Raw genomic sequence first — 15,246 nt, forward strand, 5'->3', positions numbered from 1 at the left:
CCTGATCACCATCTGCACTCTCACTTAACACAGTAACAAGTGGTCATCTCTGCAGTAATGTGAACAAATAAACATTTACACATGAGTCAGATAGTTGCATGTGGGTCACAGCAGCTCTTCATGTTGAAGATTTCACTTGATTCTGATGTTTACAGTCCTGACAGGCATTTGCTCTTAATAGACACTGAACTACAATGAAAGGAGTGAGGCACCTTTAAAGGGCCAGTTCCCCCTAATAATAAAAAAAAAACAACTTTTATTAGAGCAGGGGGACATTTTTTATCGGGACTCGTTCTTTTCTGTTTATGTGCTTCTGTAATTCAGCGAATCAGTGAACCTGGATTTGTTTTTTTCCAGAAAGACCCTTTGCTTTTGTAATTTTCAAATTTGACATTATACATAGAATTTGTATATAAAATTATGTAATAGAAAAATATATATACACAATTATATATATAATTTCAATACACATTTTCTAAGACCCCTAGAGGTGGAAAAGTATTCTTCAGTCACTTAGGTGAATCAACACTTTAATTCTTAAACCACCTAAATAATGATCAAACCAATGAGAGAGTAGTCTGAGACGGTAACTATGAAATAATAAACAGTAATCAGAACCACAGCAGAAATACTTTATTCTCATCAACTCTGTAGCACATGGGCAGAGTGAAACACCTTTAATACAGTTTGATTTGAACAAAAGAGAAAACTCCTACTCGTCAGTTTCACTGTGTTTGAGTGAGCTGCTGTGGAAAACACAGTGTCAGAGTTTAGGGAGATGGCAGCATCACTGCAGCGTTATAATGTACAACCTCACTGTCATTACAATCTCAGACTTTTCCGCTTCCCACTCTGATTTCTCGGCCTCCTGTCTTCATCCTCATCGTTTCACTTACACGTGGCGCCTCGTCCGCGCCTGCTCGTGGAGCGAAACCAACCAGGAGCCAGTCTTGACTCGTCGTCCCTTCTCACGAGCAGATTCATCACTTCGCTCTCACTCTTCCTCCTTAAAGCTGAAGTCACAAACCAGAGAGAGATGGTCAGACGGATAGCTAAAGGATGGAAGCCTGTTTGGTCCAATCTGTTCCTCGGTGGGCATGTCCAACACAGCGTCCACTCTCAGTGCGTCCCGACTGTACCAGATGTAGTCCAGAGTGGTACAACATTCCCCTGTCGGCCGGATCTTCCACGTCGTGTACTCTGGCTCCGACAAACCGTCTTTGCTGAGTTTCTTATAGGCCGAGTCCAAACTGAGAGGTGATGTGATAAAACGTCTGTACACCTCCTCAGTTGGGACTGCGTTGAAGTCGCCACATATGAGCAGAGGAATGTCAGCGCTGAGGTCACCCGTGGGATCGCCGGCGTGTTTCTGGACCAGATTCTGGAGCTGTCGCAGGAGGTCGGAGCCCTGAGCACTGCGCAGCCACTCCCAGCCAGCGCGGGCTTTCAGGTGGGTCACTGCCACGCACACGCATCTCGCTGTGCTCCGACAGCGAAGCATCGTCACTACGGCAACCTGTGGCAGAACATCAGTGTGTTAGAGGTGCCTTTTGAGAAGCTTTCTACAAAGAGAAAGTGGACTTTAACCCACCTGATTGGTTGGAATCCTCATGGCAGAGAGGCGTATGTTCATGCTGTCCAGCAGCTCGAATCGCGACTGGTCAAAGAACAGCGCGCAGCCATCCGGCCCGTTGTTGCCCTCCACATCCAAACAGGGCGACCATGGTTTGGGGCAGAAGCTGCTGCTGTAACCCAGGCCGGTCAGAACCGGCTGGAAGGTGTCGTAGTAGTGGTCGACTTCCTGCAGACACAGGATATGAGGTCGGTAGGTGAGGATCTCCTCTAAGATGAGGTACTTCCTGCGGGACCAGCTGAGAGCCTCCAGGGGACACTGGACAAAACTGTCGAGTCCTTCACCCAGAGCTGAAGGATGGGAGAAAAAGAGAGAGGTCTGATTTCAGTTTGTAGTTTGACACAACGATGCTTCCTCAGCCCTGATCAGACCTGGTGTTTAACATCTGTCCTGAGAGATCAGGTCACAAGTGGTCCGCGCTAAGCTCATCTGTTCACATCTGGCATTAAAATGCATCCTGTGTCTCCCTGAGACCACTTGTGATCGGATTTCGCTTCACCGCTTTAAATACAAATACACATGCACGTCATTTGTGTTCGCAAAGACCGAATGATTGTGTTTTTACACAGTCTGAGTTTACAGATGTGTGTCTGTTCGGAGAGGTGCTGAGTGAATCATTGAGCTGCACACAGCCCTCCTGTGGACTACAACTTAATATGCATCAATCATTGTGTGGTGGTCAGTGTCGATATCGTGTTCACAAACAAATCAAAGTATGCATTCTGACAAACATAAAAGTACATTTGATTCACTCAGAATGGATGTCAATACCAGGTCTAAAGAGGGTCATAGATACATTTGCAGGTCTTTGATCAGTTTGTCTCCTTATGGATTTTAGAAATGTTCATGCTGATAACACCTTTGTGTTTTAAGGCCAATTTGACTTTTTGTTGGTAGTTTTTCCTCACTCTTGATGAGGGTTAAGGACAGAGGATGTCACACCTTGTTAAGACTCATAAGACAAACTGTGATTTGTGAATATGGGCTATACAAATAAAATCTGATTGAGTGATTTATGTATTTATCACCTTGTAAAGTTGATGTGTCAGCCAGCAGTTTATTTACACACCAGCAGACACAGAGCATGTGTAGTATTTATTTGGAGTTGTATCTTCTGCCACCTGATGAATGTAAGATCAATATCCACTGTGATCTTTCATCTGTGTTGCTCTGAGAGAAATAATGTGGGTTCAATTTGTTTGATCTTGTCAGTTGTTCAGTTTTCTCCTCCTGCTAGCTTGGTGTTAGTCTGCAGCGTAACATGGAAGTGAACGTGTGGTTACATTTAGCTACTAATGCTAAGTTCTGTTCAACTCACTAACTTTGCTTTTTGAAGCTGTGTAGAAAGTGTTCAGTTCTTTTTCACTGAAAATAGCCTGCGACTGGAAAATGAGCGAAAAGCAGAAACCTATGAGCAACCACTTATATATATTACTCATAGAAAGTTGATCTGTTGTTAATATAAAAACAAATTATTGAAGCTTTAACTTGCTTAAAAATGAATGGAAGCAAATGAAGGGAAAAAACAAAACATCCTGATATCTTCAACAATATGTTAAATTACCAGGAATGAGAAGGAGGACTGGTACAGTCTAATCACCATAACTCTGTCACATTCAAAATCATCCTTTTTGAATCCAATTTAAAATCTTTTACTTAATATATCAGAAATTACAGTCCAGTGTGATGTGATATCAAATCCATATACCTTGTGCCAGTATGTTCCACTGCATCACCCTAATGGGGCTGCTGGGGGCGCTGTTTCCCTCATTAAGGTAAATGAACTTCCTGTGGAGGCGAGGTGGTCGGTCCCTGAGGGCCTCCTCACACTGTCGGAGCAGCTCCACTGGATCCGGGGGACATACAGGGGACCCCCTCTGCTCCTGCAAACAGACAGGATGGGCATGTTAACTCATATTGATGTCATCTCTCTGTAAACTACACTGTGAACAGGAGAGAAGCGGAGGAGCCACCTGGCAGAAGTCTGGATCCAGGTTTGTGTTCGCAGGCTGTTGGGGGTCCAGCTGGGATGGAGGGAGGGGGAGAGGAGGGCTGCTGCTGATGGCGTGAGTCAGAGCGCTGTACAGCCGGGTGGCTCCTCCACCCATCGGACACACTGGAGAAAGGGAGAAAAACACATTTAGCATATGAGGATCTTAAAAAAAAAAGTCAAAAAAACATCTTTAAATTAAATAAGCACATCTGAATAGCAGCTGGTGCTGTTTTACAAATCCTCAGACAGTTCACTTAGTGTTCATTAACCTGCTCAGATTAGATTAGGGAGATACTTCCTACTAAACCGTCTCATCTGTCATCTTGAGCAAGAGCTATGACTGTTTTTTTCATGTCACGGGATGTCTTCATTACTTCTGCTGCGTGTCTCAGTATGATGACACGAGTGCAGCTCAGCTCGCCCTTTGTCCTCCTTTAAGAACATCCATCTACTCGCAGCTGAACTAAAACATGAATGCAGCCTCTTATGAAGAAGATCAGAATATCAACAGTCATAACCGACGTCACATCACAGGCCTGACATTGACCTGTTATGTCTCCTTCCACTCTAGTCACACAGTTTAACCTGTCCTAACTGTTTTTTGGTTACGTGTGAACAAGCTATAAACACAACAGCAACTTATCATCACCTCATAAACTTATAAACAATGAATCTACACATGATCGTATAGTGTCTGATGTTTTTATCTGTCCTCTGTGTGAAGCACTTTGTAACGGCTGTTTCACTGAAACGTGCTATATAAATAAAGTTATTATTATCGTAGGAATAAAAAAGGGAAGTGATCTGATAACCTGAATGATATATTTGTCATAAAGCGTGGTTAAAGGAAGTGAAAATCAATTGCTGGATCCGCCCCTTAATCCACATCCGCAACTAACTACATGGTGTTCATCCAAGGCACAGATTTTTGTGTTGTAGAGACCTTTGGATCTCTGATGCTGTGTTTAAAGTGCTATATAAATAAAGTTGAAGTTGTTGGAAATTGTTTTTGTAGTTTTTGTGTAATCCGGCTAGCAAACCAACAAACAGACATGGGTGAGAACATGAGGTTACAAAAACATTTAAGTGGCGTCACCTGAAAATCAAAACCATGAGCTGGAAGATGCTTTAACACTGTAAAGGATAAATGCAGAGTTGGGATATATTCTGTGGCTTCATCTCTACTAACAACTTCTTTCACATTACACACTGTCATTTGATCCTTTGTTATTCTGAATATATGGATTACAGTGGCTTTAAGTGGCATGAATCAACTCAGTGTTTTCATTAGAGCAGCACCTAAGGGAGGCGAGTTTCACTTTTAAATTATAGGTTTGAAGGGGTCACACCATGATAATAATATGCACCCTCACGTGCACTATCTCTCTCTCTCACACACACACACACACACACACACAGATGCCATCTGTTCCTCTAGCTCAGTCATTCCCAAAGTGTGGGCCGCGGCCCCCTGGTGGGCCGTGAAGCCACTGCAGGTGGGCCGTGAGAGGTCATCAGAAAATAAATAGATAAAAAAGTTTCAGATTTGTCTAGCTGATGCCTCCGAGAGTTGCCTTGGTGGTTGTTGGGTCTTTGAACTACAGCAGGTCAAAACAAAGTGGGTCATATTGACTGGTTGTTTTGTCAAGAGGTGTCAGGTTTGAGATGATAACAGATGATAACAGTAACAACAATAATCAAGCTGTTCAAATAAAACACAGTGTTCTCATTTGCAATGAGGACACTAAAAAACCCATCTACTTAAAGTTTGTACATTTTCTAAATTCCAGCCAGCCCTAATTGGCATTTTTCCAAAAGATCGACTAATGCAACAAGTTCTTCAAACCTTCAAAAATAACTGTAGTGCATGTTCATGTGTACAAAACTGACACTGACCTCGTGTAAATTGTAAAATAGTGACTACCTTCTCCTCTGCTCCTCTGGACCAGAACTATATGACTTTAAAAGGAGCGACCATGTAGTGTTTGACCGTGTGTATGATCCTGTTCTGTGTGTGTGAGACAACAGGACAGTAGCCACCACTCGTTTCCACATATAACCCCCCCCCCCCTGCTTTCTATGTATGATATGAAAGTTAATAATTTTGGCTCTATGTTCATTAATATGCGTGCCACCCTCAGTTCCACAGCATCATCACATATACAGTACCCTGCTGTCACGTCAGCACCTCCTTACAATGACACCAGTCATGTACAACACATACTGTACCTCCAAACGCGCCCTCATCTACAGTGAAAGAAGGAACAGCTGCCTCTTACCTATAGTCTCCATCGATGTCCACAGCTACGTCTTCTCTGCTCTTCACTAAAAGGTCCCTAAAGCCTCTATTTAACAATACCTTCCACCTGACTGATAATCTATGTTACTGTCTGCTGATTACAGCTTCCTGCCTGAGCTCAACACGAGACAGTGACAGTGTGTTGTCTCTGAGTAAACACAGAAATCTGACGCGTCATTGCCGCCCATAAAACGAGAGAGAGAGAGAGAGAGAGAGAGAGAGAGAGAGAGATTAGGCAGCATAGACGTCATCAAGCCATATGGAGTATTACATGCTGGTGAGGCAGGGTGGGATACACTGCGCAATCCAAACCACTGCTCTTACACACATGCTCTCTCGCTCGCACGCTCTCTCGCTCGCTCACACACACTATTACTGATAGATTCCTGTTCAAAGGGAGTGTTTTCTCTCCACAGATACCGTGGACTGCTGAGTTTCTCTATAATTTTATAAGGTCTCAACCTTAATATGTGAAGTGTCTTGAGATAATGCATTTGTGATTTGGTGCTATATAAAACTGAATTGAGAACCATGACTCATTATTCTGACTTATCTGGAGGTTGATACACCTTTGCTACAGTCTGAATGTAGAGCAAATTCCAGTTCATACATGTCATGTGTTACGTCAAAGGATAGGTACACTCGTGCATACATTTGCACAATGATTGTGTCACTGCACAAAGGTGCCTTGTGTATATGTCATGCAATATTAACTTCCTCAGTTGTAACGGCACTGTTTACAGCTCATCATTATGGTTACATCAGTGTGCACTGTTATTTTCCACATAGCACAATGTTCTTCCAAACTTCCAAACCCAAAAATGAGGTAATTGCTATTTCAGGCGACTTTAGACTTCCCCCCTTGTGCCACCATGAGGTTAACATTTGTGATTTTGACTGAATAGTCCCAACAACCTTGTTACCAGAGGATGACATTTTAACATTGTGGTGAACCCTCAACTCTCCATCTAGACAAAAATTGAATTGTTCAATATAATCTGTAGCTCAGGAGATAGAGCGGGTCATCCACTAACCAGAAAGTCGATGGTTCGATACCAGTCTGCCGATTCCTGCCAAAGTGCCCTTGGGGAAGACACTCAACCTGAAAATTGCCCCTGATGGCTGTGGTGGCAGTGTAAGAGTGATGTATGACAGATAAAGGGCTTCATATAGTACATAGATGTACTATGTGTGGGTGAATGACAAAATTATATTGAAAAACACTGAGTGGTCATCAAGACTAGAAAAACTGTATAAATACAGAGCATTATCTTTGGATTATGATGAAATGCCTCCAAAAAGTATCAGCAAAGAGCATTTGTGGCTTAAACTGCATTTTAATAAAAGCTCTGTGAAACCTCCACCTGTTTCCCTAAGAATAGAAACAACTTCCTCTCTCTAGTGTATTTTGTGATAAAAACAGTTGCAATGTTTTACAAGCAGAGTCACATTACTCCTCTCTCTGGACCCCTTAATCCAACTCAATAGTGCCAAGAGCTAATGTTTTGATTTTCCACTGTGTTGCTTTGAAGTCAGTGTGTCAGCGCACACACACAGTGCCATTGTAAACTAGACGGGCGCTCAGAGAGCACATACCTCCACCAAGGCTAATGCTCTATCTCGCCATGGTAAAAAGTGAAAATACATTTTAATCTGCCCATTTATCTGGATCTAAAAAAATGTGATGGATTCGTCTTTGGGTCACATCCCATCATTCCACAAAATTCCATGGAAATGGGTTGAGCAGTTTTTGACAGAAAAACAAATGACAGCCTCTAGATGTAATCTTTCACAAGAACCATGAGCAAATGATGTCCACACTGACTGAATGAGCATTCACTGATGTTTGTATGTGTACGTGCTGCCTCCTAGAGTTGCAGTGTAGCTCATACTTTGGACAAGCTCTGGACCGGTGCATGAGTCGAGAGCGAGAGCTTCTATGAACTGTGTGTGTGGCCCAGGTATTACTAATGTTGTGGGGACTTACATCTGTTTACACAGTCACATTATAGGGAATTGTTTTCATTATGGGACAGTGGACCCATTATGAAAATAATAAATCATACAGTCAATGTAATGTCCCCTGAAGTCATGGAGACACGACTCTATATGTGTGTATGTGTGCGTCTGTGTATTTGAGAGAGAAAGTATAGGTCAGATTCAGATGTGTCACTGTATCCTTTGGTGGCATATTGACATTTCCATATTGAGGCAGCTGCCTCATTACATTACAGTGTGTGTGTGTGTGTGTGTGTGTGTGTGTGTGTGAGGCTGAAGGCTGTTTTCATCATGTTGGTTGCCTGTAAACTGAGAAAGCACTACTTCTGTAATATAACAATAATGTAATCTGTATAAAACTCAAATCAATATCTGAAAAATGTTTCCCTTTTTCAATCAAAAAGTCACAGACCAACACTGTCATACCTAGAACCACACTATTTAGCATGGGTGGGTAACACTAAATTAAATATGGCAATAAATAAGTTTGTCATATTTACATATATTACTTAGCAGTGATTTGAACTGTAAACAAGCCTTATTTAAAAACACCCCCCTCTCAAAATGACAACACCATGTGTGAACCGTTGCAGACGTGAAAGTGAATGTCTGGTACGTTGTGTCTAGTTTGTGGTGTTGAATTGCTCCTTACTCTCTGACCTTTAACACAGAAGCTCCTGCACTGCAAACTCTGTTTCAACACAACCTACGGTATAAAGGTGCTGTTTATGTCAAGATGGCCACTTGCTTAGATTAACAGACAGGAATGTCACATACACACATATGTGGTTTTACTACATGGACATTACAGAGGTTAGGAAAGTTCACAAGTTGCAACCTCTTTATTTTATTTTGCTTGAATGAAAAGTGGCATAAGTTTACAAGGAGAAATTGTGAGACAACATGTGAATCACTATAGTTACATGTAATCTATTTAGACACATAATGCACTCTTTAAGTGTTCTTTATATCAGAGCTGGACAATCTGACTCTAGTGGATTCCATTGGGGGAAAGGAATACATTTGGCAGAGATCTAGACAAAGGGACAGATTTATGAATTTCTATCACTCTTGCGGCAGCTCTATTGAGTATAATTCTAGTTTAAAGACTGATTGTCCTGACTCCTGAAAGGTAGATCCTCAGTGCTGCATTTGGACTGTCTGGCTTTAAAGTATTACTGCTGAATTGTCTGATGATCGTTCTCAAAACCCTTCTCTCTGTGAAAGCTAAGTTAGCAGAATCGCATCGTTAAAATTCTGATTATCAAATTCTTTGGTAGTTATTTCTCTTAAGTATGACCTGTGTGGAACCAGTGAGGTCATAATTCAGAGAATTTGGTGTCTTTGAAAAAAAATGTCAGAAGTTAAGACTTGACTATGGACCATCCCTACATGACTTGTTTTAACTAAAAGCTGAGAGATCACTACAGATCAGTACAGTACAAGTGCAAATAACAGTATAGATTAAATTAGTAAAAATATACCAAACTACAAAGCAATAGATACTACAGCTTCCAGGTGGCATGGCAGTCTTACCTTGTTTACAGGAACAAACGGGTGGTTTCCCTTTGGCTACGCTCCTTCTGCTGCTTCCTTGTTTTTCAGGTCTTCTTTATCTGCCTTAATGTGACCGTGACAGCGTGTGAGACAGAAGCAGGGAGTGTAACTCGGCGTGCATGTGTCTCTGAGTGTTTTTGTTCTGAGCAAAGTGGGTGGTTGTTTGACCCTGTAACTGCTGGGCAAGGTCACAGACGAAAAACGAATCCTGTTCCCTTCTGCCACCTGCTGGTCGGAGCAGCGCAGGAACAGAATGTTTCATCACCACACTTCTCGCAGTCTGAAGTCTGAAAAGAGAAACAGATCGTTCACTGTCAGACACTGAATACAGCAAAATATCATGGCCACCGGAAAAATACTGATGGATGTCAGGATTTTTTCAGCATGTTTACACCTAATGTATCTTATATATATCCACTAATAATCTTCATTTAATAGATGCATTTTGAAAAAAATGTGCTTTGTTAATTACTGTGCTTTCAATGACACAAGTAATAAAAAGGGGCATATGAACAGATAAGTTGACAATTATATCACAGGAGAGACGCTGAATAAACTCCAATAAACATACTGTATATTTAGAGGATAGAGTAATACGAGTATATTTGACAAGCATCACAATAACAGCACAAGTAAAAACGCCATGTGGATTGTGAGTAATAACTTTTTAATTTCTTATAAAGAATCCAAGATATCCTCATAAAAAGCAATAAAGAAATGTAATTTCAATCACATATATATATATATGAAGAGAAACCAATAAGTCATTTCAAACACAACACTTCTGTCATTACACCTCATGTGTCTCATGTTAAAGGATTCCTCTGTTCTCACTATGCATAGTTAGATGTCGCTATGGCTACTATATAGATCTATAAGCTGTATCTGTCAAACACTGTGCATGAGAAATATAGCCAAAAAGAGAAGGACTACATGTGTGTGTCATGATGTTATAAGACTTTGAAACAAGTCATGATGACAATAGTAACTTAAGATTAATACAAGTGTATTAATACTTATTATGTATAACTTGTATTAACCTGTATGCATTATTACTTCATACTAATGTTTCAGCTTATCAATTGCACAGAAAGTGAGCATTTTACTTTGACAGCAATGCTTCAAGGTGGATTTGTCACGAGAGAACCACAACACAAATATTTGACGTAAGGCCTCCGTTCAGGATTGAGTGCACTGAGATCAGTACTGACCTGAGTGTTTGTAGACGATCAGTTATCAGTTCCACGTTGGTCTGTGGTTTTATTCATGTTCATATTTGTATTGTTGAGGAAGAGCTACAATACAGACATTACAAATGATGCATGCCAACAAAACATTTCTCTTAGAAAAGATATTTAAGACGTAGCACATAGTATTTTAATGCATTTAAGACTTAAGGCCTAAGGACTGAGAAACTGAAGCAATTTGAAAGGGAGTCACTCATCATTAATTATATTATTTAACCTGTGATTTTCATACTACGACATGTCAGAGTGTCTTTTGTGAAATATTGTTGTAGTTCCACTACAGACCCATCTAAGTGGCCAAATAGTTAAATCCTGAACCACAATGTCGACAGCTTGAAGCTTGAACCCCTGCTGCCCACGGCCCCCCCCCCTTACTCTCTCTAAACCATATCAGCAGTCAATGAAGGCAAAATGCCAAAAGAGAAAAAAAGTAAGTTGCCATTATAAAAAAAACTGAATATGGTATTTATTTAAAGCGTGTTAGTGATGGCTCCAGCTGTTAAAACAATGAAGCCACTTTGCCGCTCTGTGTATGTTTGCCATACGAGCATACTGCTGACACATCCCAAAAATCTGTATGTGGTTGACTTATCTTGAGAGAGAAGCAATTATCTTAGCAGCTTCACACTTGGCATGTGTATTGTGAAGGACCCAGGAAGATGCAGTTGACCAGCGCTCTGTAGCAGACTGGGACTGTATGACTGTTACGTTGTTGATCACTTCCACAACAACGGCAAAGACAACCGATCCTCCAGTTCAGGGTTCTGTGTACCAAGCTTCACCAAATCTGAACAGCTTCAGGCCTCTATGGACTGAGTCCTTTAGCCGGTCTTTACTTCCTGTGTCTCCATACTACAGGTCACTTAAATGTTTCACAGGCAACAGGCCAAGCAAACAACTCAACAGCCAACTGGCAGGTTCAGAGTGGGCATTGCACTATTTAACAATACATTTAACAGATGTCTGTATGTTCTTGTTGCTTTGATCTTTAATAAGTTTTTACTTTAGTTTACAGGTGATCTGAATTCATGTGGACACTTTACAGTATTTGTGACAGAACTTGTGTCAACTCAGATATGTTTTATGTTTTATCTCCCAGTCTCTTGCTGAATTCTAGCATTTTCTGGTGTAGGAGTGTGTTGACATGTCCTAACTGCTGTCTCCTAGTCTTCAGATGGTTCAGCAGAGTGTTCATACACACCAGCAGAACACCATCACTCCTCTGACAGTCCTCTGTTACCAATATGTCTTCCCTCCATGCTTCCTGTAACGTCTCAAACAAGGCCTGCGTGTCCCGGTTGAACTTGTGAACCTCCTGCCAGTATCTGTCTTTGTTCCACCTGACTCTGTTCACGTCCTCCGTCATCTGTCTGATGCAGAGATGCAGCCTGCTGTTCTCCACGCTGACCTGCTCCAGTTTCACACTGGTGTCATAGATGCTCAGTTCCACAGCTCTCAGCTCTGAGGCCTGTCTGGCGAGCACATCCATGTGACGGGCTCGCGTTTCCTCCAGCTCCGCCTTCATCTCCTCTTTGGGCTGAAGCAGAGAACTGGTTTTCTCCTTCAGCACCTGAACGGACAGCTCCAGCTCAGCCCTCCTCCGCCTCAGCTCGGAGATCAGCGTTTTCAGCCTCTGGTGGCGGCTTTGCTCCTCATTCCACCTGGCCTCCACCTCCTTCAGCATCTCCTCTTTCTCCTCCACCACCCTCTGCTTCTCCTCGTTGCTCCGTGTGATGCCCTCAGTCTCTGCGGTGCACTGCTCAATCTCCTGATGGAGTTGGATCTCTATTTGTCTGTATTCCGCTGCACACTCGGTCACATGGTTCATTAGCAGGTCGGCATCTGTGCTCTTGGGCTGGCGCTGCTGGAGCGCGGCCTCCTCTTGGCGCAGCTCCTCGTAGCGCCTCCTTGTGCTGGTGATGCCAGAGGTTATTTTCGCCATGTGTTCCTCCTGCTCCCTTTTCGCCTCCTCCAGAAGTCTCCTCAGCCTGTTCCTCTCCTCCTCGTGGTGGCGGATGGTCTTCTTTTCTGTATCCACGTTACCGCACAGCTCCTCCTGATTCCTCTCGAACATGCGCTTGTTGATCGTGTCAGCCTGCAGAAGTTCTCTGATCTGCTTGTCCATCTCTCTGATCTCCTTGTTGTGTTTGACTACGGAGGCAACGCGTTCCTCCAGCTGCAGCCCGGACCGCTCCAGCTGCTGTGATGCACGGGAGTGCTCGGCCCTCACGTTGCTCTCTTCATCATGCTGCTGCTTGAATATCTCATGGATATGAGCCAGGTGGTCCTGACAGAGAAACTTTGATGCTTGACCCTCCTCTATTTTGCTCTCCACTGCAGTGATTCTCTCTTTTAGATTCTGAATGGCAAGGCGGAACACTTCTCCTGAGTCACACAACTCCTTCTTCAGAGTTTCTCTCTGTTGCCTCAGGTCTTGACGCCTTTGAGTCTCACCGTCCAGCTGTTTCTCAAACTGGCACCGAGATTCTGTCAGTCTTTGTAGGTTGCCCTCTATCTTGGCCGAATCGGTCACGAGCTCTTCCAGGCGGCCACGGCTCTCTTGTTTCTTGCCATTTACTCTCCCCTGCTCTCTTCTGCTCCTCCTGATCACTTGTTTCTGCTGCTTGATTTTCTCGTCCATCTGATTCTCGTCACCGGACAGGCTGCGTTTTCTCACAGTGAAGGCTTCTCTCTCCAGCACCATGTTTTGCTCCAGTGACATTTTGTCCTGTTTGACAGCAGCGATGCGGACCTTCAGCTCCTCTATCTGCCCCAGTGTCTGGTCGAGTTGCATTTGCAAGCTGTATTTTAGGGAGATTTGATCATTCAGAACAGCGACGACCTCTTCATGCTGGGCCTTCTCTAGTTCTCTGTGAGGGTGCAATGCTTCATTTTGGCTCAGGAGGACTCCCTGCCTATTCTCAGTAGCTTCTCGTAGCCCAGACACTGTGTTTAGCTCTTTGTGCAGCAGCTCCATCTCCTCAGCATTGGAGGCTCGGGCTGCTGCCACGTCAGCCTTGATTTCCTGGCTCATTCGATCACGTATGTTGTTTATTTGGAGTCGTAGCTTGCTGTTTTCTATGGTTTCCACTTCTAAATGTTCGTGGGCAGCACGTCGGTCTGACTCCAGGTCGGTGACAGCAGCCTTCAGCTCTGCCAGATGGAGGCTGGCCTCAGGTGCGAATGGGACTCCCTCCTCTTTCAGCACATTGTCCAGCTCCTTTAAGTGTTCGAGGGCAACCATGACGGCGGGGAAGTCCGGCACCAAGCAAGACGCCATTGTTTTTGACGCAAGTGTTTACTTCAGGTCTCTGTTTGTCTTCTAGCTGAAGAAGTAGCTGCTTTAAATTTCTGTTTCCGCTACGTACCTTGTGAGTGCGGTCGCCTTGGCAACAGCTGCCTCAGCACGGCGTAGAAGAAGAAAGAAGCTACGGCGAGTCCACGAGGACATGATGTTGTTAGCAGCGGCTAACCGCGTGAGCTAACCGTGAAACCGAGCTACCAGCAAGAAACTAAAACCGAAGTGTCGGAAACAGACACAACACCGTGACCACAGAGTCTGAAGAGTAAACGAGCACAGTCCTACAATAGCGCATGTCCCTGTCAAATGTCCTGGTAAACTTCGCGTTATCCAGGTTGAGTGCTGAACAACATGTTAATGATCGTGGTGCTTACCTTTAAAGTGTAGCAATGGCCGAGCAGACGTTTAGAATCACTTCCCCAGCACTGAGAGCAGGAGTCAGGGGAACCTGGTGTAACAACTAACACTGCGGTTAGCAGAGCTCACACCAGCGCTGTTGCCAGATTGGACGATTTCAAGCATATCAGTCGAAACGGTGGATTCCAGATGTTCGTGGATTGTTGTTTAGTTTCATATGTTGTCTTGAGCCTCAGTCAGAGCCGCGGAGAAAGTGAACCATACAATAATAACACGGGTATCCCTTCTGCTTTATGGAAGCCACGATGTGTGGACGTCATGTTACATCCTTAACGACATACTGGAAACGAAGATGGAATAATTGTACATGTACTAATGTGGATACGTGTTAAACTGGCACACATTTAAAACACTGCATAGAGACCAGTGGTGTTGTGAAAACCAAGATGTAATGCCGGTCTATTCGTTGTGTTACAGTACGGGTGCTTGGAGAGGCCAAAAAGGACCTGGTGAGAAAAAGTAGTTCAGAGTAATTTATTATAATATTATAATCAGGGGCTATAGAAAGATATATGACCATTAACCATTGAAATTCCTTGTTCAGGCCAAAGTCTTGGCTACCTCAAAATTATTTTGAAAATAAAAACTCTTAACAATTTCCACAATTGTTACATTTTAAACCCGGGGTGCATCGAAAACAAAATTTCCAAACTCCTTTTCAAATGTTCAATACATATAATATTATAAATACTGAACGGCCACAATTGTCACAGTCACTGCTACTCATCTGTTACAAGCCAAGCGACTATAGGGACAAGACAGGCGCACATGTGTAACTAACTATTGAGCCTCTGGTCTGGG

The 15,246-nt window shown here is 43.1% G+C and overlaps 2 protein-coding genes across 3 annotated transcripts; both read right to left on the minus strand.

The window, feature by feature from the left end:
* Window positions 1–618: 618 nt before the first annotated feature.
* LOC118098124 (nocturnin) lies at window positions 619–14,821 on the minus strand. Of its 2 annotated transcripts, XM_047342938.1 has the most exons (6): window positions 14,403–14,821; window positions 9,460–9,767; window positions 3,607–3,749; window positions 3,342–3,516; window positions 1,592–1,923; window positions 619–1,516 (listed from the first exon to the last, which is right to left on the minus strand). In XM_047342938.1, exons 3-6 carry the CDS (start codon window positions 3,739–3,741, stop codon window positions 995–997), a joined length of 1,164 nt encoding a protein of 387 aa, XP_047198894.1. In that variant the 5' UTR covers window positions 3,742–3,749; window positions 9,460–9,767; window positions 14,403–14,821; the 3' UTR covers window positions 619–994. The 2 variants fall into 2 exon arrangements, with proteins under 2 accessions (XP_047198894.1, XP_034997502.1); XM_035141611.2 differs by lacking the exons at window positions 9,460–9,767; window positions 14,403–14,821 and adding an exon at window positions 5,906–6,107.
* Window positions 11,809–14,007, minus strand: ccdc175 (coiled-coil domain containing 175). The gene has a single exon (XM_047342171.1). The coding sequence runs from the start codon at window positions 14,005–14,007 to the stop codon at window positions 11,809–11,811; it is 2,199 nt and encodes a 732-aa protein (XP_047198127.1).
* Window positions 14,822–15,246: the final 425 nt, after the last annotated feature.

Source organism: Hippoglossus stenolepis, chromosome 2, assembly GCF_022539355.2.
Source record: "Hippoglossus stenolepis isolate QCI-W04-F060 chromosome 2, HSTE1.2, whole genome shotgun sequence".
Taxonomy (NCBI): domain Eukaryota; kingdom Metazoa; phylum Chordata; class Actinopteri; order Pleuronectiformes; family Pleuronectidae; genus Hippoglossus; species Hippoglossus stenolepis.